General features: G+C 55.6%; 2 protein-coding genes and 1 long non-coding RNA gene across 9 annotated transcripts in view; 1 reads left to right on the top strand and 2 right to left on the bottom strand.

The window, feature by feature from the left end:
* RNPS1 (RNA binding protein with serine rich domain 1) lies at positions 752–11,294 on the bottom strand. 4 transcript variants are annotated; one of them, XM_003481099.4, is made up of 8 exons: positions 10,595–11,294; positions 7,659–7,846; positions 7,259–7,414; positions 5,872–6,063; positions 5,570–5,672; positions 5,121–5,274; positions 2,075–2,216; positions 752–1,596 (listed from the first exon to the last, which is right to left on the bottom strand). In XM_003481099.4, the coding sequence occupies exons 2-8, from the start codon at positions 7,727–7,729 to the stop codon at positions 1,497–1,499; spliced, it is 918 nt and encodes a 305-aa protein (XP_003481147.1). In that variant the 5' UTR covers positions 7,730–7,846; positions 10,595–11,294; the 3' UTR covers positions 752–1,496. The 4 variants fall into 4 exon arrangements, with proteins under 4 accessions (XP_003481147.1, XP_003481146.1, XP_013843292.1 ...); XM_003481098.4 differs by having other exon boundaries at positions 10,985–11,103; XM_013987838.2 differs by having other exon boundaries at positions 10,157–11,051.
* On the top strand, positions 12,072–16,263 carry LOC110259946. The gene is made up of 2 exons (XR_002342443.1): positions 12,072–13,852; positions 15,599–16,263. It is a non-coding gene; the product is annotated as an uncharacterized LOC110259946 (long non-coding RNA).
* The window catches only part of ABCA3 (ATP binding cassette subfamily A member 3), a 43,334-nt gene continuing 39,453 nt past the window's right edge, over positions 17,886–21,766 (bottom strand). For all 4 annotated transcript variants that reach the window (XM_005655176.3, XM_013987836.2, XM_021086765.1 and 1 more), the window contains exons 31-35: positions 20,453–20,640; positions 19,871–20,041; positions 19,401–19,591; positions 19,184–19,257; positions 17,886–18,724 (exon numbers count right to left, since the gene is read on the bottom strand). In XM_005655176.3, coding sequence (XP_005655233.1) covers positions 18,593–18,724; positions 19,184–19,257; positions 19,401–19,591; positions 19,871–20,041; positions 20,453–20,640 — 756 coding nt within the window. In that variant the 3' untranslated portion in view covers positions 17,886–18,592. The remainder of the gene's footprint in view (positions 18,725–19,183; positions 19,258–19,400; positions 19,592–19,870; positions 20,042–20,452; positions 20,641–21,766) is intronic.

The following is a 21,766-nucleotide window of genomic DNA, read 5'->3' as shown; positions in this document are numbered from 1 at the left end:
GCCTGATGACCAAGAATGGACCATGCACAAAACAGCAAGTAAACAAAACGTGGGCAGCACACAAGTGAGGCTGGGGACAAGAGGCATCCGCACACTGCCGGCAGGCCCCCAATGCTCCTCCACAAGAAAGGGAAGCCGAGTGAGCTCCTGTCGGGGCTACAGAAATGAATCTGACTAGTATCCATGAGGATGCGGGTTTGATCCTTGGCCTTGCTCAGTGGGTCAGTGATCCAGCATTAGCTGTGAACTGTGGTGTAGGCTGCATATGCGGCTCGGGCCTTGCGTTGCTGTGGCGTAGGCCAGTTGCTACATCTCCGATCGGACCCTTAGTCTGGGAAGCTTCACATGCTGTGGGTGCAGCCCTAAAAAGCAAAGCAAAAAAAAAAAAAAAAAAAAAAAGTAACCCCACCGTTTTATTTGCTTGACCCTATAAGGCGGAGACGAGGGAGGGATGGCTAGCCTGTGTGCACTGTTCTGACCAGTTTAACGCTGGCCACGGTGGTGCATGACTGGGGGGCTTTGTTCTGGAACCTCCTGAGCACTTTCAGTTCTTCCTGTGGAACAAACCGGTCTACAATGTGTGCCTACGGAGCAGCCCAACACCCCTGTGTTTTCCTGGTTGAGAGGTCTTCAAGTGTGACTTTGGAGATGAAACCAAGAGTTTTCAGGTACCCATGTGTTTTTAATTCCCTCCAACTGAAGCTACCGTCTTTGGGGCCAAGGGATGGGAAGGAGGCAGTGATCCTGATGCTTGAGCTGCACACTATTCAAGGTTTATTCAACACAGCCCTTTTACTCTACACAACAAAGTACAAACACAACATTATCTAAAATGCTACAAAGTTACAAAACTCAAAACAGAAAATTTGTAGTACTGACTGTACAATAAAAGCCAAAAAAGCAATGTACACGTTGGTTGCCAAGGTATCCTGCATCGCCGTCAGGAATACCAACACAAGCACTTTCCGTGGTGACCTGCTACGACCAGACACTTTCATTTCGGAGAAAGACATGGGCTGTGTGTGCACGCACACACGAGAATATATGTAAAAACCATTCTGGGCAGGTAAGAGAGGGTATTTGATCCTAGAGGTCAGAGAGGATTCAAGTAGGGGGGAGGCCAGACTAACAGCAACGGCAGCTGCATAAAAGCACATCCTTTCCTGAGGGACCCTGTAAGCCAACAGGTTAGGGCATGACTAGGCCACCAGACTGGCCCCGGGTCAACCAGGGAATGGAAAAAACGTGCTCCCAGGCTGGGGCTGTGCCACTACCTGGCGCCCCCTGCTCATCCCTGCTGGCTCTGCCACTAAACTGACTCCCAGGAACTAGAAACGTGGGATCTTTCTAGCCAGAAAACCATCTTTCCAGGCACATCCCCAAGCCTGCCCCTGAGTGAGAGCCTTCGTTCCTACCCATCCCCCTTTGGCTAGACAACTGATGAAAGTGAGCTGGATGGGACATAAGTCTCAGGGGCAGAGCTTCCGTGGCTCCGCTTATCGGGAGGAGTTGGAGCTGGAGCGGCTCCTGTGGCGGCGGCGGCCAGGGGAGCGGGATCGTCGGCGCACAGGGGACCTGCGCCTGGGGGACCGCGACCTGTGGGAAAAGGAGAAACCACATCAGCCACAAGCACACAGGCCAAGGAGCAGCTCTGAATTTAGGATGGCAGGGAACGCAGCCCCGCTCAGAGCAACTCTATACAATTTCATAGTCCAGCACCAAGTCAGGACAGCTCCCTCCGGGTGACACTGACAGCACCCCTAGGAGAGAAAGGAAGGTTCTGGAGACCAAAGGCACAAGCGGCAGGCTTCCTAGAGAGGTAGGCTGAACGCGGGCCTCTCCGCTGCTCCTCTGTTCCTTCCGGTTTTCTCACGGAGCAGGGGGAGGGTCACCCCCAGCCCCAGTTCCTCTATCAGGCAGCTGCTCTTCCTTTTCTCAGCTGGAAAGAACACGATGGACCCCGGGAGCCACAGATGCTGCGTTCCCCACGGAGGTCCCCAAACCACTGCCCTCCGTATTAAAGAAATAAACCAAAACTGACCCTCGTCAGTCCTCAGAGACAACAGCGACTTACCTTCTCCTCATCCGTGGGGGTGACCTGCGCCACATAGGAGGTGGTGGCAGCATTCTCCTGGGAGGGCTGAATCGCCTGGGGGGTGGCCTAGGCCAGGGGGCCAGCACGGCAGTGGCAGTGATCTCCTGGCCATCGATTTGTCCTGTTAAAGAAAAGATAAAACCACAAAATATCTAACAAGCACCTACCCTGGGCAAGGCTCAATGCCAAATGTGAGCAAGAAGGACAGAAGTGGGGGGACGAGGGCAAACGGTTTCATCAAGAAAACAAGGAGGGACTCTGTTGATGCACTGCGTGCTTCCTGGGGAGCGCTATCCAAGTCACACCTAGAGATGCGCAAGCTGGAACATGCCAAGGGAGAGGGCGGAACATGCCAAGGGAGAGTTAGAAACTCAACTTGCTTTTTTTCGGTCTTTTCTAGGGCCGCACCCATGGCATGTGAAGGTTCCCAGGCTAGGGGTCGAATCGGGGCTATAGCTGCCGGCCTACACCACAGCCACAGCCACACTGGATCCTTAACCCACTGAGAGAGGCCAGGGATCAAACCTGCATCCTCATGGATGCTAGTCAGATTTGGTTTTGCTGAGCCATGGCGGAAACTCCTCAATTTCCTTCTAAAGAGCAATGGGAAGGGGGCAGGCAAGGAGTGGGGAGACCTATCAGGGGGCTTGGGCAGGAGTGCTGGGGGTGAAATGTGGAAACCTGAGGGTTAACTGGGATGTACAATTTCCAGAACTTGGGTGAAAGATGATCACCACTAGGTTTCTGGATGACCTATGATCTCCTGAGGGGTGGGCCTGAGAGGAAGGGACTTCCTGGGAGGGCAGGTTCAGGAGATGTCAACGTTTATCAAGAGTCTGGAAATAGGAATTCCCTTGTGGCTCAGTGCTAACGAAACTGACTAGTATCCATGAGGACAAGGGTTCGATCCCTGGCCTCACCCAGTGGGTTAAGGATACGGCAGGGCATTGAGATGTGGTGAAGGTCGAAGATGTGGCTTGGATCCCTTGTTGCTGTGGCTGTGGTGTAGGTCGGCAGCTACAGCTCTAGTTCGACCCCTAGCCTGGGAACTTCCATATGTCAGGGGTGCGGCGCGCGCGCACACGCACACACACTCTCTGGAAACAGTGCCTCAGGGAGATGAGTCTGTGTACAGCCAGGACTAAACCACATGCATGAACAAAAAGAACAGTAAGGGAGGCAGCTCTGAATGGAGGCCCAAGGAACCCTGCAGGGCCTCAGGGAGAGAACGAGCAAAGGAAACCAGCAGAGGCCCCAGAATCCCATGGGAGCCTGCACCCTGACCTCACACTCCACAACTCAGTCCAGGAACTGCTCATGCATGGGACAAGCACAGCCCCTTATGCCCCCGAAGGGTGGAGAGCTCTTTCTATCCTCTCAGGCCTACTTTCAACTTCTGAGGTACTAAGGAGAGAACGCAGGAGCCTGGACCGATGTTCAGGATACTTAAACGCAGCCTCTGGCAGCTCCTGGCCCCTGGCCAAAAGCCTGTCCAAATCAGGGATCTCACAGGTGCTGACTATGCAACAGCAGAGACAAAGCCATCCCCTGGCCAGGTAGGTGCCAGTGAAGGCCAAGCCCTTCCACTTTCTTTCTGGAGACAGCATGCAGCCATTCTGTTCAGTGGTGCACAGCACAATATGAGGACACGAAAAACCCTGCCAGAGCTGAAGACAATACGGAATGTTCATAATCACACACATCCTGAACGTGTCCAGGTCTCCTGAAGCGAGAGCTCTGACTCAGTCAAACACAGACTGAATCTCTAAAACAGGTGTGACTCACAAGGTCAGGAGCCGAGGCACAGAGGGATGGACCGCAGCTCAGGCTCAATGCCCAGCACACTCTAGCGAGACTTAAGCAGATCAAAAGAGGGAGCACCTAAGTTTGTGGTATACAAACTCTACCAGAGCCCAAGGGCAATCACCCAAAAAACTGCCAGGCTACCTATCAAGTGTCTAACAGCCTCTGAGGGATTTAGACTCTCCTGTCCCTTGGCCTGGCAGCCCACATGGCACTGCGGGCAATCCCGGGCCGTCAGCTCCAATGGCCTGGGTTACAGCAGCAGCGAGCTGGGCAGAGACAAATCCCACATTCCTTAAAACGCCAACTTGAAGACAAAATGAAAATGGGCAATCTGAAATGAGGCACAAGTGTTCAAATGTCATTAAATTACTGTCCCAATACAAAGTGGCTTTAAATGTCATAAATAATTAAGACACAAGATCTTGGGAAATGGGTAAAATATGCGAATTCAGCAAAATTATTCTAAAAATGCTGAAATGTTAGCAAAACAGAAATTGAGTCAAAGAGGATTGGGGGGGGGGAGTTCCCATTATGGCTCAGTGGAAATGAATCTGACTAGTATTCCTGAGGACACAGATTTGACCCCTGGCTTTACTAGTTAGTTAAGGATCCTGAGATGCAGTGGCTGTGGTGTAGGCCAGCAGCTGTAGCTCTGATTTGACCACTAGCCTGGGAACCCCCACATGCCCTGGGTGTGACCCTAAAAAGCCAAAAAAGGGTGGGGAGGGTGAGAAAACATTCCTGGAGTTCCCCTGTGGTGCAGTGGGTTAAGGTCCTGGTATTGTCGCTGTAGCAGCTTGGTTGCTGCTGTGGCACAGGTTTGATCCCCACCCCAGGAACTTCTACACACTGGAGGAATGGAGGCAAAAAAGAAAAGATTCCCACATAAAAACCATGCTTCATTACAGTCATGATGTTTATACTGAACAAAACAAAAACCTTCATTTCACCCATATGCTCTTAAGGTATTGAAATGTTCTTAAAAGGCTACTGTAGTCATTATTTCATGAATTTTTCCCCAAAAGAATAACACTCCATAAAATATGTTTCTGGTAAACACAAACCCACGAGGGAGAACTGGAATTTTGAAAGAGCCCCAGGGAGTCTCACATTCAGCCAGGCTGGACGTCGGTTCTCACCACACTAGGTGCGACAGGTCCTGGTCTTGGACGGGGGACAGAGAAGGCAGGTCAGAGGAGAGCTGACAGGGCTTACTCACCTCCGTCCATGTGCTTCAGTGCCTTCTCGGCTTCATCTGGATTCTCGAACTCCACGTAGGCGTAGCCCTTCGAGAGATGAGGGTGCATCCTTTCCACAGGCATGTCGATCATCTTAATCTTGCCGTAGGTGGAGAATATCTCCATGATGTGATCCTGGGAGAAAGAAGGTCACTCGAGGGCCCACCCGCCAGGCACTGTGAGTCAGAGAAGGCGCCACAGTGACCACAGCCTCGCACCCGGGGGTAAACCTCCCAGAGGCACGTCACGTCTGTATCCCATCCAAGGGAATCAACCAGCGCTGCCTGAGTCACGCGCCATGCAGCCAGCCCCTCGAAACGCGACAGGTCAAGTTCCCCTTCTGGCAGAGGCCCCCTTCTCCAGTTTCCCACTTAAAAACTTTGCAAGTAACACAGCCCACTGTCCACTGGACAGAAGCAGGATTCCTCACCTTGGTCACGTTCCTGGTGAGCCTCCCGATGTGCACTTTGGTGGGTTTAGGGGAAGGGCTCCGCCGCTTCCTCTCCTTTTCATCTCTTTTGGGCGGTTTGGACCTGATGGAAAAAATAAAACATCAGCAACAATCTGTGACATCAAGCTTTTAGTGGGGATGTTAACGGCTCGTGTGACAGCGTTCTACCGGTTCATGCACATTGTCCCTGGCCCAGACTTCTGATTACTAAGGCAAGAAGATTCCTTTTTTGCTCTACTTTAATCATTCACAAGCTCCAGGCTGGAAGGGAGCTAGCTCACTTGGAACGGGAACGCCGCCTGTTGTCGTGTCTGCGCCGAGAAGGACTCGGAGAGCCAGAGGAACTGCTGGAGCTGGAGCTGCGGGATGTGCTGGAACTTCCTGAGCGGCTCGATGCCGAAGACGAGCTGGAGCCACTGCTGGAGCCCGTGCTGGTGCTGGAGCCTGAGCTGGAGGTAGAGCTGGACCGAGACCTGAGGGCGAGAGGGAGGGGCCCCGACAACGGTGGTGGAAGAGCAAGAGCAACTCCCCACAGCACCGTCAAGCAGGTCTGGCTCTGGAGAGGAGACCTCTGCCCATGTATTTTCAAGCGTCCCCGGAGGGGAAACATTGACACTCCCCTTCCCCGCCCTCAGCAGGGACAGAAAACAGCATGCGGATTGTGCAGTGACAGGAAAGGAAGAGCGAGCCCCTCTCTACCCACACAGAAGCCACGCCTGTAAAGGAGGCCGGCAAGTCAGAAGCACCAATTCAGCCTGGAAACCAGCTACTGACTCTGGCTGGGTTTCAATGGATGGAAAAGACTCCCTAGGCTGGGGAATCTGATCACAACCCCAAATCAAAAGCACTTGAGGGAGTTCCCGTCATGGCGCGGTGGTTAACGAATCTGACTAGGAACCATGAGGTTGCAGGTTCAGTCCCTGCCCTTGCTCAGTGGGTTAGCGATCCGGCGTTGCCTTGAGCTGTGGTGTAGGTTGCAGACGCGGCTCGGATCCCGCGTTGCTGTGGCTCTGGCGTAGGCCAGCGGCTGCAGCTCCAACTGGACGCCTAGCCTGGGAACCTCCACATGCCGCGGGAGCGGCCCAAGAAATAGCAACAACAACAACAACAAAAGACAAAAAGACAAAAAAAAAAAAGCACTTGAGAGATGAACCATGCCCCTAGTCACCCCATTCCCTAACATCGCCAAGAAAGGAAAAAAAAAAAAAAAAAAAATCCCAACACCATTTTCTATATATAATCAGGTTTGCCACAAATCAGGGTCTCCATTAATAACCCGAGTGTCCTCTCTAACATAATTAACGCACTCTAAGTGCGGCGGAGGGAGAAGGATGGACTGGGAGCTTGGGGTCAGTAGATGCAAACTATGACATTTACAATGGACAGACAATAAGGTCTTACTGGACAGCACAGGGAACCATATCCAGCCTCTTGGGAGAGACCAGGATGGAAAATGATACCAGAAAGGCAATACATATATACATATATGGGACTGGGTCGCTTTGCTGTACAGCAAAAATTGGCACACCACTGTAAATCAACTAGACTTTAAGGAAAAAAAAAAAAAAGAGAGAAAGAGACAAGAGTGCCCTCTGGGCTCTTTGGGCAGGAAGAGAGACACGGCTGCGGAAGCGAGGCCCTGGCAGTGCTCTAACCCACCAGCCCCACCTGGTGCTGCTGCTACCACTGGAAGCGCTGCGCCTCTTCCGAGTTTTATCCCTGCCACGGTCCTTCTCGCTCGACTCCTTGGTGGCCCCTTTATCTTTAGAGCGGTCCTTGGACTTTTCCTCAGAGCGGTCTTTGCGTTTGGTAGGAGAAGGAGCCCTGGACGGTGAGGAAGAGCGTGAGACTGCAGGCCCTGGTGACTGGACCCTGAAGCAACAGCACCACCCGAAAGGGGATCCAAAGGGCTACAGAAATCCCAGGCAATCACAGAGCACAATGATCTGTGGCTTAGGACACTTGCATGTAAAATGCAAGACATTTCCAAGTTCCCCCTTTCTCACGGTCCCTAGCAACGAGTACCCCCAAAGTAGCACTAGAAAAATCTGACAGAAGGAAGGATTACCTAGTGCTGGACTTTTTATTATTTTCTTTGACTCCTAGCAAGCTCTTCTTTTTCACTCCTGATAAATCCATTCTCCCCTTCTGAGGTGTTCAAAGCAGCAATGGCGGCCTCACTTATCTGAACTCTCACTTCTAACTTGAGTCTGAGAAACGATCCCTAATCGATTGCAATTTACGCCAAAGTGCAGCCTAATAACAAGACAAAAGGATTTACAGGGTTAATTGGCAACAAATCGACTTGGCGGTCAAAAGCCAGGCACAGCAGAAGGCAGCAAGGAACACAGTAAGCAGCAAGCATCTACAGAGCCAGGAACAACACCTCTGGGATGGCCGGGCACCATTTCCTTGGGGAGGGTCCCACTCCCGCAGGAGGCACTGGTGGAACCTCAGCTTGTGGTTTCTCAAGGACACGGTGGTGGTGTCCTGTTATTTCACAGGTGGTACAATACCCGTTTTTCTTTCACAAGTTTGCTGTCGAGCCCTACAGTCCTTTAAAATACCACAGCATCACATTTGCATGCAGAACAGAGAAAATCCACTGACAGGAGTAGATCTCGTCTCATTGCTATGACCTTTGTAAAATACAGTGTGTATGATATGACTGGAAACAAAAGCCCTTTCAAAAGTACCAACATCAAAACATTTAATACTGGGAGTTCCTGTCGTGGCTCAGTGGTTAACGAATCCAACTAGGAACTGTGAGGTTGCGGGTTCAATCCCTAGCCTCGCTCAGTGGGTTAAGGATCTGGCGTTGCCTCGAGTCAGCTGGTAGCTGCAGCTCCGATCCGGGCCCTAGCCAGGGAACTTTCATATGCCCCAAGTGCTGCCCTAAAAAACAAACAAACAAACAAACAAAAAAAACCACAAAAAAATCCCCCCAAACAAACCAGCAACAACCACCCCCAACATTTAATACTCAGTGCGAACAAGTGAAATGTCCCCTCTGAACAGTTAAAAAGCATGAGAACAATACATTAAAAAGCAGTCGTTGCAAATATTAAAGATGCATATGCACATGGAAATGTTATGGAGAGGTATACCCGAGACAAAATAAGATGGATGACATAAAGCAAATACAGCAAAGATGTAAATTGTAGACTCTAGGTGGCCCCGGTTATGTGGCTATTTACTGTACAAAAGTTTCCCAACTTTTCTGTGTGTTCACATTTTTTCAAAAATAAAATTGGAGGGAAACAAGCAGACACTGGAATTGACGCAGTTATTGTAAGTGATGGTTCAGCAAAAGGCCTGGACTGCAGTATGTACTCAGTAAATGATCATTAGTAAATACCGTTCAAGAACCAACTACCAGTTCATTGTGGGTCCCGTTTCCTGGGGACTGTTGCCTTTTGTGGTTCCAGTCAAGTTTTGTAGGATTTGCTTGAGTTCTAAGCAGAGATCTTAGGATGTTAGCTTCTACTACTTCCACCTCACCTTCCCCGACAGCCTGTAAGTCACCTGGACGGACACAGCCGACTAATTTGGAGCCTGTTCCTAAGTCTGCAGTGGTGCCAAAATGTTGGATAATCACTGACTCAAGAGTGTCCAGCTTTGGACAATCAAAGAGAATACAAAAGAGAACATCACCTTTGTTGCTCTTTTCCAGGGCTACAGTCTTTTAAAATGCTCAGTCTTAAAATAATACGGTACAGGAGATGTGGACCAGGCAAGCTGGGATAAGTCAGTCCTCAGACACTCATTGAGTCTAACTCAATGGTTAAGAGTGTGGAGTCAGCCTGCTCGGCTTTCGTTCAGAGCTTTGTTGTGTGACCTTGGATAAATCACCTAACCTTTCTAGCCTCAATTTTTCATCAGTCTACGCCTCATAGTTATCAAAGACATAAATCAAACTGACCCATAAAAGAAACTTGGCACCTACTTAAGGCTCAATAAACCTCAGCTAATTTCAGAAGAAAGGCGCTGGAGGCTCTTTCCCCATAAAAACTCCTGACTCTAAATAAAAGTCGCACACAACCTCTGAATGCTCAAGAGAGGATCACCAAGAGCAGTCTGGTCCAACAGAAAGAGTACCCTAACATTTTGCTAACAGGCACGTTTGCAAAAAGTACAAAAGAAACAGATGTAGTTAACTTTTAGTAATGTATTTATCTGACACCCTATACCCCAAATATTATCTTTTCACCAATCAGTATCCAAGTGTGTTAACAAAATATCTACGCCTCCCCATACCAAGTCTTTTAAACACCCCCCTTTGGGCTGGGTATGTTTCAAGTGCCTAATATCCACACGTGGCCAATTACTGAACCAACCTTACTGAACAGATGACAGAGTGCAGATTGCTGGGCCCCACCCCAGGCCTAAAGATCTGCCCTAATGTACTTTGTAAATAAAAATCTAGCAAGTTATTCTTAAAACTCTGGAAAGTTAAGAACCACAGAGTACGTAAACGCTTCGCTGGGCGAGGCCTAGGTGGTAGAAAGCAATGGTTGACGTTCTCTGTTTACACAAGTTCAGGTAACAGCACAGGACTCTGGTTACCTCCCCCATCCTCCGGAAAGTTGCGCAGTCCAACAGCCAGAGAGAGGAGAGAACAACTAGTTAAATCTCGAGTAGCTACCGTTTCAGGTCGTATCTTCAGAGCCCCTTCCCCGCTGAACAGTACGTTTTAGGCATATTCATGCGAAATTACAAAGGCAAAAAGCCACATCTCTTCTCCACTGATATTTAACCTTCCCGTACCCTCCCTCCTGGGGCAAGCCGGGAAACAGAGCTCCAAGGCATTAAGGGCCATATCCCCAAAGATGGGCACCGAGAACGGCACACAGGAGTCCGACAAATGTTCGTGGATTCCATGTTTAAAGCAAGATCTTCAAAAGGAAGGTCAGACGGTCACCCAGGGCACCCCACAAAGCAACTCTGCACCCACCGGCCCCGGGCCCAACGCGACCTCGCCGCCCCCTGTCCGCGTAGACTCACAACTCCCCACTCCAGGCGCCGGGCCGCGAGAGCTTCCAGGGCAGGGCCTGACGTTGCGGGCCTGGGTCTCCTGCCCGGCGAGAGGACCCTGAGGGTGGAGGCCGAGTTCCCGGCTGCTCCGAATTCCGCGGGCCTCCCTGGGCCCGCCGCAGAGAAGACGAAGCGAGGGCGCCCTTCCGCCCGCCGCAGCCCCGACCACTTCCGGGCCGCGGCCTCGGCGCCTCCTACTCAGCTCTCCTCTGGCCACTCTTTCTTCTTAAGAACTACACCGCGCCGCTAGGCCGCCGTTGCCACCGCGGGGCCGGGGAGAGGGCCGGCTTCACGATGCACCCCGCCGACCTTGGCGAGCGGCCCCCGAAGCTCGGATGGGGTCGGATTCCCGCAACTTACATCTTCCCGCCGCCGAGACCTCCTCCCGCTTTCCTCAGCCGCCGAGGCCGGCGCCGCTCTGGCGTCAGGATTAGGGAGCGGGAAGGCGCCGTCGTCCGGCGCGCAGCGATGACGTAGAGCGCCTCAGCCAATGAGCGCGAGCAAGGAGAATGTTAAAGAGCCAAGGTCGTGTGTAGCACCCCGCGTTGGAGCGCGTACTTTGGTTCCCCTCTCGGGAGGGGCGTCTTGGGCCGCCAGGGGCTGGCTGCGCGGCGCATAGGGCGGGCAAACTGGCAGCTTGCTGGGGCTGGGAGGGCCGTGCTGCGTGGTAGCTCGCGGGCCGGCGCGGGGCGGGTTAAGGCGGCCCTGCCCCTCTCCGTGCGCCTGCGTCCTAGGCTCGCCGCGGGCTTGGTGCGGTCCGTGGGCGCTGGGCCTGAGACCCGGAGTTTCGGGCGGCGGGGTTGGGGGAGGAGTGCGCAGGTGCCGCGGCCTCTAGCCGACCGCCGTGGGGACCGGCCGGGCAGAGGGTTCGTGCGGTTAGAAGCCTCTCAGGGAGTGGCCAGGCAGACGCAGCTTTTACTCCAGCGGAACTCGGCCGGGTGGGTAAGACGGGGTAGTGCCGTCAGAAAGGACGGGCAGCAAAAGACAGGGTAGAAGACGAGGTGCAGGAGTCCCCGTCGTGGTTCAGGGGAAACAAGTCTGACTACAGTCCATAAGGACGCCGGTTAGATCCCTGGCCTTAATTAGTGGATTAAGGATCCGGCGTTGCCTATGAGCTGTGATGTAAGGTCGCAGACGCGGCTGGGATCTGGTGTTGCTGTGGCTGTGTCGTAGGCTGGCAGCTGCAGCTCCGATTCGCTCCCTGACCTGGGAACCTCCAAATACCGCACATGCGGCCCTAAAAAGACAATAAATAAATACATTAAAAATTTAAAAAAGAAGGAGTTCCCATTGTGGCTCAGTGGTTAACCAATCTGACTAGGAAGCATGAGGTTGTGGGTTCGATCCCTGACCTTGCTCAGTGGGTTAAGGATCCGGTGTTGCCGTGAGCTGTGGTGTAGGTCGCAGGCGCAGGTCGGATCCTGCATTGCAGTGGCTCTGGCGTAGGCCGGCGGCTACCTCTAGCCTGGGAACCAACATATGCAGCGAGAGAGACCCAAGAAATGGCAAAAAGACAAAAAATAAAATAAAATAAAATAAAAAGAGAAGACTAGGTGCAGAAGTCAAGGCGCCTCTGCGGAGGTGACACTGCAGCTGAGACCCAAGTGGAAGGGTGCCCTCAGCCGAGAGAAGAGCAGGTGCAAAGGCGCAGAGGCTTGCTGGCAGAAGCCGGGGCTAGGAAGGTGGAGTTTAGCATTTGGGGGGAACTTGGAAGGTGTGCAAGATAAGGCGCCAAGGCTTCATCCCGGGGCTGGTGGACGGCGCAGGCGGGGAGGCATTGCCAGAGCCTCCTGGCAACGGCAAGAGGGTGAGGTTTAGAGGCCCAGGACCAGGCAGGAGGCTGTTGGAGTAAAACCCGGCTCTGAGAGGGCCAGGGCTTGCAGGGTTTGTTGACTGCTGTGTACCTGCTTCCTTCCTTATTGGAAGGAGGGGAGGAAGGTGCACCCCTGTCTCAGAACAGGTGGAACAGGTAGACTCAGCAGGGAAGAGAAGAGAGCAGATCCAGGGTGTGTTCCGGGGAAAGGAACCACTGTGGTGCGGAGATGGGCCAGAGATGGGCACCTGGACGGTGCCTTTGATACCTCATCCTGGGTTGAGGGGTGTCTGAGGAGTCGGGGACAAAAGACAGGCAGGGGCAGCCTCCCTTTGGAGGCCTCTCTGCTGAGGCCTCTGCACACTCCTGGGAGGGGGCTTGGCAGGCGGAGTCAGTCCGGGTTGTGGTTCTCCCTCTGGATTTAGATTTGGGGAGTGGGGGCCATTTAGAGAAGGTATATGACCTCGGCATCATGGTCACATTGGCCAGGCCAGGTGGTGGTATAATTGTAACAGAGCCGCAGCCCTGGCCCTGCAACAAGCAGTTAAGGGGCCCAGGGGGTCGGTGTTGGGGATGTCGTGGTCTTGCTGGGCCCTGCCTGCCGTGCGGGGAGTCAATGAGGAGCCCATGGCAGCGGGTCAGAGTCCCACACATCCTGGGCCAAGTCGATGTGTACCTGAAAGGCCTTGAATCCAGAGCCGTTGTCCAGGGAGGTGGTGACAACCTAGGTGGGGATGAGGCAGGCCCTGTGGTCCCACCGAGGCGCATGGAGGAGGCACAGGCAGCTGGGCTGACAGCCCCTTCTGGGTTTTCTGTTGTTCATGCTCCGAAGTCATAGAATTTGGCATGCATATAACTTTCAACACATTTTATATTAAATCTAAAAGCATGATTTAGTCAGACACTTAGGAATTTAATCAAATTTGGTTCTGAATATTGTTGATTTTATCATCAGCTGTTGAGCTTTGAAATCTAAGCATCTGGGCTTTTGCCACTTTGAGAAGCAGCGGAACATGTTTGGAAGGAACATGAGAAAATAAAACTCCAGTGGTCCCCAGACCCCAGCCTTCCAGGAGGCCTGGGCCTCTCCCCTCCCGGCCCCCAGTGGCAACCTGCTGAGGCCATAGGGATTGGGGGCCTCTGGGGGTCTCTGGCTCAGGTGCGAGGGAAGTGGGGGGCGGACTCCCGTGGACAGGGCATTGGGCAGCTAGCCCCAGGCCTGGGGCTCCGCACCACGGGCATCCTGTGGGCTCTGGCCCGTGTCCCGAGCCCACTTCCTTTTCCCACAGGGCCGAGGGCCACCTGCTTCCCATGAGGGGCTGCCGCACGTTGAGAGCCTACTCGCCTCAAGGCTGAATGTCCCCCTGCTTTATCCGCTATGGGCCTGATGGCCTCTGCGGTGCCTGCCCTTGGAGGTTGGTACCCTGCACACTGAAAGGGTCAGGGATGGCCTGGGTTGTGTAGGAGGTCACGGTGGGCCACACGGGAGCTTTGAGCAGGCATCACATCTCCTTGTACAAAATGTCAAGGAAGCACTTCTTTTTTTTTTTTTTTCTCTTTTTAGCTTTTCCAGGGCCACATTCGTGGCATATGGGGGTTCCCAGGCTAGGGGTCTAATCGGAGCTGTAGCCACCGGCCTATGCCAGAGCCACAGCAACTCGGGATCTGAGCCGCGTCTGCGACCTATACCACAGCTCACGGCAGTGCCAGATCCTTAACCCACTGAGCAAGGCCAGGGATTGAACCCGCAACCTCATGGTTCCTAGTCGGGTTCGTTAACCACTGAGCCACAATGGGAACTCCAGGAAGCACTTCTATCCGTTGCTGACAGGCTCTGTGCTAAGGGCGGGCACGGCCCAGCTCAGTGGAAGAAAGAGATTCGGGTGGGGTCAGGGAGATGGGGACGGCTTGGTGACCCCGAGGGAGGCATTAGAGGAGCAGGTAACCTGGCTCCTGTCTGTGGGGGCGAACGCCTGCAGCCCTGAAGGAGCCCAGGAAGAGGTGCTGGCCAGTCTGAGCAGGCCAGCCAGCCAATGAGGGTCTGGAGTTGTGGGGAGGCCTTCCGGGCTCCAGGAGAGCTGCATTCCCAAGGTGTTGGGGCATCAGTTTCCAATGAGGTCCCCCCAGGAGGCACAGGCTGCCTATTGGAGGGGCCGTGTGGCCGGGGCTGTGAGCAGTGGGCTTGGGAGCCTGTGCTGGTTTTCATGCCCGAGACCCCGGGTCTACTTCTGCCCCAAGGGGGTCAAGCATCATGCTAGCTCAGTTGCCCAGCCTGGGAGGGTCCAGGCCGGAGAAGGGGAGCAGGGGTGCCGCAGGCCTGCACGAGATGCCCTGGCCCCTGGCTGGCCCCTGGCTTCCCTCTGGCCACCCGCAGCCGGTGGATTCGGGGCTTCTCAGACCTTGGAGGCATCCAAGTTGGCATCTCTGGGGTATGGGCCAGGCCCCAGGAGCGGGGCCTGGGCAGCCCCGTGTGTTGAGGAAGGAAGGCAGGGCCCCCGCTTCCCGGGCCCGACCCCCAGCTTCAGCTGCTCCTCCAGCCTGCCTGAAGCCCAGGCCCGCATGCCTGTCAGATGGGGACGAGGCTCCGGGGCCCAGGGCTGGGCTGCCTCCTGGCTCTTTCTCCTTCTTGGGCACCCCTCTACCCTGAACCCCGCTCAGGGAGCCCTGCCCTCCCTTGCGGAAGGGAGAGGGGCTGTAGGAGCTCGAACACGCCACGGCTTGGGGTCAGACCTGAGTAGGGTTCAGGGATGGGGCCTGGTGTCTGGAGGGTGGCATGATGTGCCCTCGGCTTGCTGGCCTCAGCCGCAGGGTTGGGTGAGCAGCCTAACCCTGACGTTGGTGTTGGGGTGCTTCTCAGAACCTCTGTAGGCCATCTCCTCCATGCAGGGGTGGGTGCAGCTCAGCCCCTCTGGACCCAGCTGGGCCCAGGCTGTCCACCTGGAGTATGGCTCTGGCCCGTGGCACAGCCGGCAGGGTCTGGATGAGCATGAGTGACACTCACTTTCACGCTACTGGTCTGTGTGGAGGTTGGGGGGATCACAGAGGGGCCGGTGAGCTATGCTGTGAGTGTTGCTCTGGTCCCCAGAGGTGGCATCCAGCTGTCCTGGCTCACAGTCTAGCCTCAGGCTGGTCTTTGGGAATCCTTTCCCTCTCGTCCACAGGCTCCGGCCCTGCAGGTGTCAAGTCTGACTGGCCTGGGCCCTGGGACCTTACTGTCTCCGTGTGTTTGAGGAACTGACTGGGTTGAGGCCAGCTCCTCCCCATCTGGCGTGCCTGCTCATCCCCAGACGATTGGTGGCCACCCTTGGACCTGCCTTCCAGCCCTCCGTCTGGGCACTGGCCTTGGCTCCTGCCCTGTCTTGTCTGCTGCCTTGTGAGACTGGGCCAGGGACCCCCAGACTTGCGTGGCCTCGGCTTCTCATTGAGTCCTGGGGCTAAAGGTCTGGGATTGGAATTTGCCCAGACAGAAACTGTCCAGTTTGTCTTGCAACCAAAGGGCAAGGGCAGTCTGGAGTTGGAGGAGGGGGAAGAGGACCTTGGGATATGGCCACCACCAGCCCGGGGGGAACAATTCCTGCGGGTTCTGGCTCTAGGGCAGCCCCCTGCCTGTGTTCTGGACAAAAACATGGGGTGCCCTCCTCCCCCTGCTTCCTGCTCAGAGGCACCTTGGACCCTGGAAGGGGACCTTGAGGAGGGTTGCCTGCAGCTGGATGGAGTGGGCAGATGGAGGAGGGCTCCCTGAGACCTTGACCACCAGTGACAGAACGCCTAGCTTGCCTTCTCTGGATCTTGACTTGGCCAAGAAATAAACCCTTGCCTTTTTAAATCTCTGGGGTGTGGTTTTCTGATAAGCGCAGCAAGCCGTGGACCCCTGAGTCCTCCGGGCGCTCCCGACAGGGCCCGTGCCTGCCCTCTGAGCCCCACCGCTGCAGCCTCGGCCAGGCTGCCTCGTCTTCTCCACCGCTGAGTGGTCTCCAAAAGGGATCTCTGGTCACGACAGCCCCCACGTGCATCCTGCCAGTCTCTGCGCCCGTCGCACCACCTCATTGCTGTGGACCAGCGCAGTCTGATTTCACACGTGTGCCTCACATGTGCTGTTCCTTTGGTCCTGAACACCTTTCCTCACACCCTGTTTTGTGGCATCAAAGGAGGAAAAACTTTCTAGATCTTTAACATGCGGGCTTAAAAAACAGGAGCAGCAGGAGTTCCCGTCGTGGCTCAGTGGTTAACGAATCTGACTAGCCTCCACGAGGACACAGGTTTGATCCCTGGCCTCGCTCGGTGGGTAAAGGATCTGGCGTTGCCGAGAGCTGTGGTGTGGGTCGCAGGCGCGGCTCGGATCCTAGGTTGCTGCGGCTGTGCTGTAGGCCGGCAGCTACAGCTCTGATTTGACCCCTAGCCTGGGAACCTCCATATGCCGTGGGTGCGGCCCTAAAAAGATAAAAACAAACAAACAAAAACACCCCAAGACCAGCAAGCCCTGAAGTAGAGGGCACGTGGCCAGGCTGTGCTGGCCCCGTACCAGGCACACCCAGCGTGGTTGCAGCCCACCTCTTGGAAGATGTTTTCTGTTGGGCCACATGTGGGACCACAGCCACCTGTTTATTTTTCTTATAATATGTTAGTAAATATTGACAGTTGGAAGAATTTTTTTTCTTTTTAGAGCCGCACCCATGGCATACAGAGGTTCCCAGGCTAGGGGCCGAATCGGAGCTGTAGCTGTCAGCGTATGCTGCAGCCACAGACACACCGAATTCGAGCTATGTCTGTGAACTACACCACAGCTCACGGCAATGCCGGACACTTAACCCACTGAGCGAGGCCAGGGATCGAACCTGCATCCTCCTAGTTGGGTCTGTTAGCACTGAGCTACAATGGGAACTCCCAGTTTGAAGAATCTTAAAGGGAATAAAAGAACTACTGGAAACTATTTGTAGGGTTCATGAACTTTGAGAGACTGATAAAAATGCAAATCTGAAGCTGTACCAAATACACCAGAAGGATGAAAACAAGTCTTTTCCAACACTATGAATTCTATGGGAATGAAAAAGGTATAATGAGTGATTCCAATCACAGAAGCTCAGCCAGGAGAAGTAAGAGCATAAACAAAACGGGGGCTGATGCTCTTTCTGGAGACTCTTCTGGAAAGTGGCGTAAAGGCCACGAGCAGTCCTGGAGCCAGAGGCCTTCTGCCCGCCTAGACCCATAGCTTCCTACGCCAGCCCATCACTCCTTTTTCTCACTCTGGACCACCTGTCTAATGTGCTCCTGCACCTGCACTTCTTGGCTATTCCTTCCCCTTGTGGCTGTGAGTCCTGTGAGCTTACTGCATCCTGGAAAAGCGAGCTCTTGCTTTTGTCTGCCTGGACATCGACACAAGAGGCTTGTGTTGGGACTGCGGGTGAGTGACTGGGCCCCTGAGCCCAGCTTGCGACTCACAGACCAAGGTCATGTTCCCTCCCAGCCTTTATTTTCCAGACAGTTGCCACACGTTGGGTGCACCATCCAGGGAAGGCTGTTCGGCCCCTCGCTGGTCCCTGACTGGCGTCCAGGCTGGTGGCTCCACGCCTCCCCATGCTGGCTGCCTCTGGGGCTGGGAGCAGGGGGCTTATGCCGGGTGCAGGGCTGGCTCTATGTGGTAGCGCAATGTCCACCTCTCGGGAGAGGGACTCCCAGGACTACGTGGCCGCAGTGGAAGCACAGACCTCAGCACCCAGTCCAGCCGTGTCTCCCCCGAGGACGACGACAGGTGCCTTTCTGTCCATCCTGGGCAGCCAGGGGAGTCTGCTGACACCGGTCCTGTTGGCTTCCCACACCAGTCCGGGAGGTTCCGCCCCAGGTGCGAATGTGGGGTGTCGCTGGGGACCCCTTATAAGTGCTTAGGGAAATTCAACCCCGGAGTCCGTGAGGCCCCTTCCTGGATGGCTCTCTGTGCAAAGACCCCCACGGCTTGCCCGCACAGCCGGCCGGCCCGGCCCCTGGCTGGGATCTTGAGTTGTGGCTTTGGCGACTGCTGACTCCGGCGTGAGGGCCCTGATATGCCTGGTCCACACTGTGCCTCGATTCTCACGTCCATCACAGAAAACAGTGATCAGAAGTAGAGTGCAGGGTTGGGTGAACTTGGAGGGAGGGGAGCCGCCTGGGTGCCCTGCTCCTCACGGCCCCGCCTCCTCCGCGGGCGGCTGCAGGTGGGCGAAGCTCAGGAAGACCTGCTCCAGCGAGATCTGGCTCACGGAGTAGTCGTCCACGCCGTTCTTCTCCTTGGCCTTCTCCAGAACACCAAACACCTTCAGGAAGCAGAACGGCCACTGCTTGCAAGCCAGGGCCCAGCTCCTTGGCTGGTCTGGGACTCCTCTGGCCATTGGGAGGGGGCCCAGAGACCCTACCCCTGGCCCCTGCCCCTGGGGCACGTGCAGGGGGTGGGCCCATGCTCCCCGGGGGAGGAGGGGAGCCACACAAGGTGAGCAGGCCTGAGGGGGTGCATGGGGGCAGCAGGCCCAGGAGCGGGGCTTTCTCCTGACACCCCAGCTCTGGGTATGACCTCTGGGCAAGCTGGGTTCCTTCTCTAGGGGAGCTTCCTTTTTGCATCATGTTTTTTCCAACTCAGGTATTTTGGGCGCTAAGCCCCCCAACCTAGCAGCTGTCAGGGTGAGTGTTAGAGCAGAAACTGAATGTGATTTCTCCTTGGAAGGAGCGTGGGGTCACCCTAGAAGGAGTGACTGCTGGAGGCCTCGGTGTGCGCTCACCCTCGCCCAGCTCAGGTCATCGCCAGGCAGGTGGTAATGGACCATTCCTTGGTGCTCATCCTCCAGGACGCTGCCTGCACGAAGGAGAGACCGTGTCCCCGTGAGGGCTGGGCGGGAGGGCCAGGGGAGGGTGGCCTGCGCTCCCGGAATCACGGCCCTCGCCCCAGGGGTCTGGGATGGATAGACGCACGGATGCCATCCGTGTGGCGCCACACACCTGGGAAGGTCAGATCCACGAATGCCTTGAACTCCTCCAGGGCCTCCTGCTGCCCTTCGCTCCGGATCTTGGCCCGTAGGGAGTAGCCGCTGCCAAACTTGCTCTTGAGGTGCTGGGGGCTGCCCAGGCACTTGAACTGGCCCTGTACCATGATGGCCAGCCGGGTGCACAGGGCCTCACACTCCTCCATGCTGGGGAGAGGGGCAGAGGCCGCATGTTGCCCCCAGGGGATGCTGACGCCTGCCCTCCGGGTCGGAAGCTAGGCACACGGGCACGTGCTGGCGCCCAGATCAGGCTGTTCCTGATTCCCAGGCTCAGGGTGTGGCCCACATGGCAGAGTCTGGGGACTCTCCTCACAGAGTCTCTGCCCGCTGCCAACAGGTCTTCCGTCCACCCAGCTCCTCCCAGCCCAGCCCACCCAGAGCCCGCGTCCTGGCTCCTCCACTGACCCACAGAGACCCTGGCTCTACCTGTGGGAGGTGATGATGATGGCCTTGCCGGACTCACGGGCCCTCGCCACGGTGTCCCAGAGCAGGCGCCGGGCCACGGGGTCCATGCCAGTGGACGGCTCGTCCAGGAAGATGACCGTGGGCTCTCCCAGCAGGGCAATGCCAGCACTCAGCTTCCGCTTGTTGCCGCCGCTGGGGCCGAGGGGTGAGGGGAGGGTGATGAGTGTGGGCGCCGGCTCCCCAGCCCCAGCGGAGGACCGGGTGCAGTGTGGCAGAGCGCCCTCTGGTGAGTGTGCCTGGAAAGCCCAGCTCTCGGAGGCCCAGAGAGAGCTCCACACAGAAGGGAAACACCACCGGTCTGCATCTCAGGGGGGCACAGGGGCCCTGACTTCACCCGCCCTGGCTTTGCCTCCAGGTTGCCGGAATCTTCAGGGCAGCCCCCTCCCCTGGTCATGCTACCAAATCACCGGAGACCCTGGCACAGCGGGTAGGAGCTCCGGCTCGGCTCCTGTGCCCTGCCCTCTGGTGAGGGCGACCCCGACTGCACGGGGGAAGCCCTGGGGTCCCTGGGTTGGGGAGGGGAGGGCTGGGGCGCAGATGCACCTGTACGTCCCGACCCGCTTGTTGGCATACGGCTCCAGGAGCAGCCCCCGCAGTGTGTTTTCCACACAGGACTCGATGTGGCGCTCGGGGATGCCCCGCAGTCGGGCGTACATGACCAGTGTCTCCCGGCCCGTCAGGTGGTCCAGCAGCGCATCAAACTGGGGACAGTAGCCAATCTGCTGCCGCACCTGGGGTTGAGGCAGGGCGGGGAGGCAGAGGGTCACGGGGTTTCTCTGAGGGGATCCACCGGGGGTGGGGGGTTGTCCATCAGCCGGTGCGCAGGCCCTGGCGGCGGCCCACCGCTGAAGCTTGCCGAGCAGCTCTTGGGCGGGGATGCTGGAGGGGCTTGGCGGCTCAGTGAGTCCGGGCCCACCAGGACCTAGCCCCACACCCAGGGGTCAGAGATGGGCCAGAGTCAGCCCTGGGCCACATGGGGGCAGCCTGGTGCAAGAGGTACCGATTACATGGACTGATGGTGTCTGTGCCACGCACAACAGCGGACGGGCCCTCACTCGGTTCATCAGATGCTTAACAAACACCTATGTGCCGTGTGGCCTGCCTCCATCTCCAGCCATGTTCAGCAGCTGGCAGGGGACAGCAAGCCTAGTTCTGTGGGTTCCAGAGATGGAGTTTCTCTTTGCCCTCCTTGGGGCTCTTAGGCTTCCAGAATATGCTCCTAATTGGTTGGGAAAAGTTCTTGGCCTTGACCCTGGCAGTGGCTTTCTTTCTCCCAGTCTCTCCTTTCCTGCTGAAACGCAGATTAAATATTTAGGACTTCTCACCCTTTTCTCCATTCCTAGATCCCATTACGGTTTTCTCTTTCTTGCATATATATATATACATATATACTTTTTTTTTGCCTTGCTTTTTAGGGCCACACCCGCAGCACATGGAGGTTCCCAGGCTAGGGGGTCCAATCGAAGCTACAGCTGCCAGCCTACACCACAGCCACAGCAACGTGGGATTTGAGCCGCGTCTGAGACCTACGCCACGCTCGTGGCAACGCCAGATCCTTAACCGACTGGTTGAGGCCAGGGATCGAACCCACGTTCTCACGGATACCAGTCAGGTTTGTTACCACTGAGCCACAATGGGAACTCCTCTTGCACGTATTTTCCAGCTTGTTTATTTCCTTAAACCTAAGAAGCACCGTCGTTTTGTACCCTGGGTCTGGTAATTGCAAATCCCAGGTGGGGAGCTTGCTTCTCCCCTGGAGCCTGTGTCTATGGGCTCTAGTCAGGGCGCCTTGCCTCTGTTTTTGTTGTGTGCTGCTCACAGGCCTGGGGACGCAACCTGGGGGGTTCTCTGGGGCCC

Source organism: Sus scrofa, chromosome 3 (assembly GCF_000003025.6).
Source record: "Sus scrofa isolate TJ Tabasco breed Duroc chromosome 3, Sscrofa11.1, whole genome shotgun sequence".
Classification (NCBI taxonomy): Eukaryota; Metazoa; Chordata; class Mammalia; order Artiodactyla; family Suidae; genus Sus; species Sus scrofa.
Note: the sequence above shows the minus strand (reverse complement) of the source record. Positions and strands in the feature narration are given on the sequence as shown.

Bases quoted from the DNA above. Each gene is read 5' to 3' on its own strand.
- RNPS1 (XM_003481099.4), bottom strand. From the start codon at position 7,729: ATGGATTTATCAGGAGTGAAAAAGAAGAGCTTGCTAGGAGTCAAAGAA. The intron at 5,275-5,569 runs GTGAGGAATCCT...TCTTTCTCCCAG, and splicing joins TCACCAGGAACGTGACCAAG to GATCACATCATGGAGATATT. The intron at 2,217-5,120 runs GTGAGTAAGCCC...TTTCTTTAACAG, and splicing joins ACTGAAGCACATGGACGGAG to GACAAATCGATGGCCAGGAG.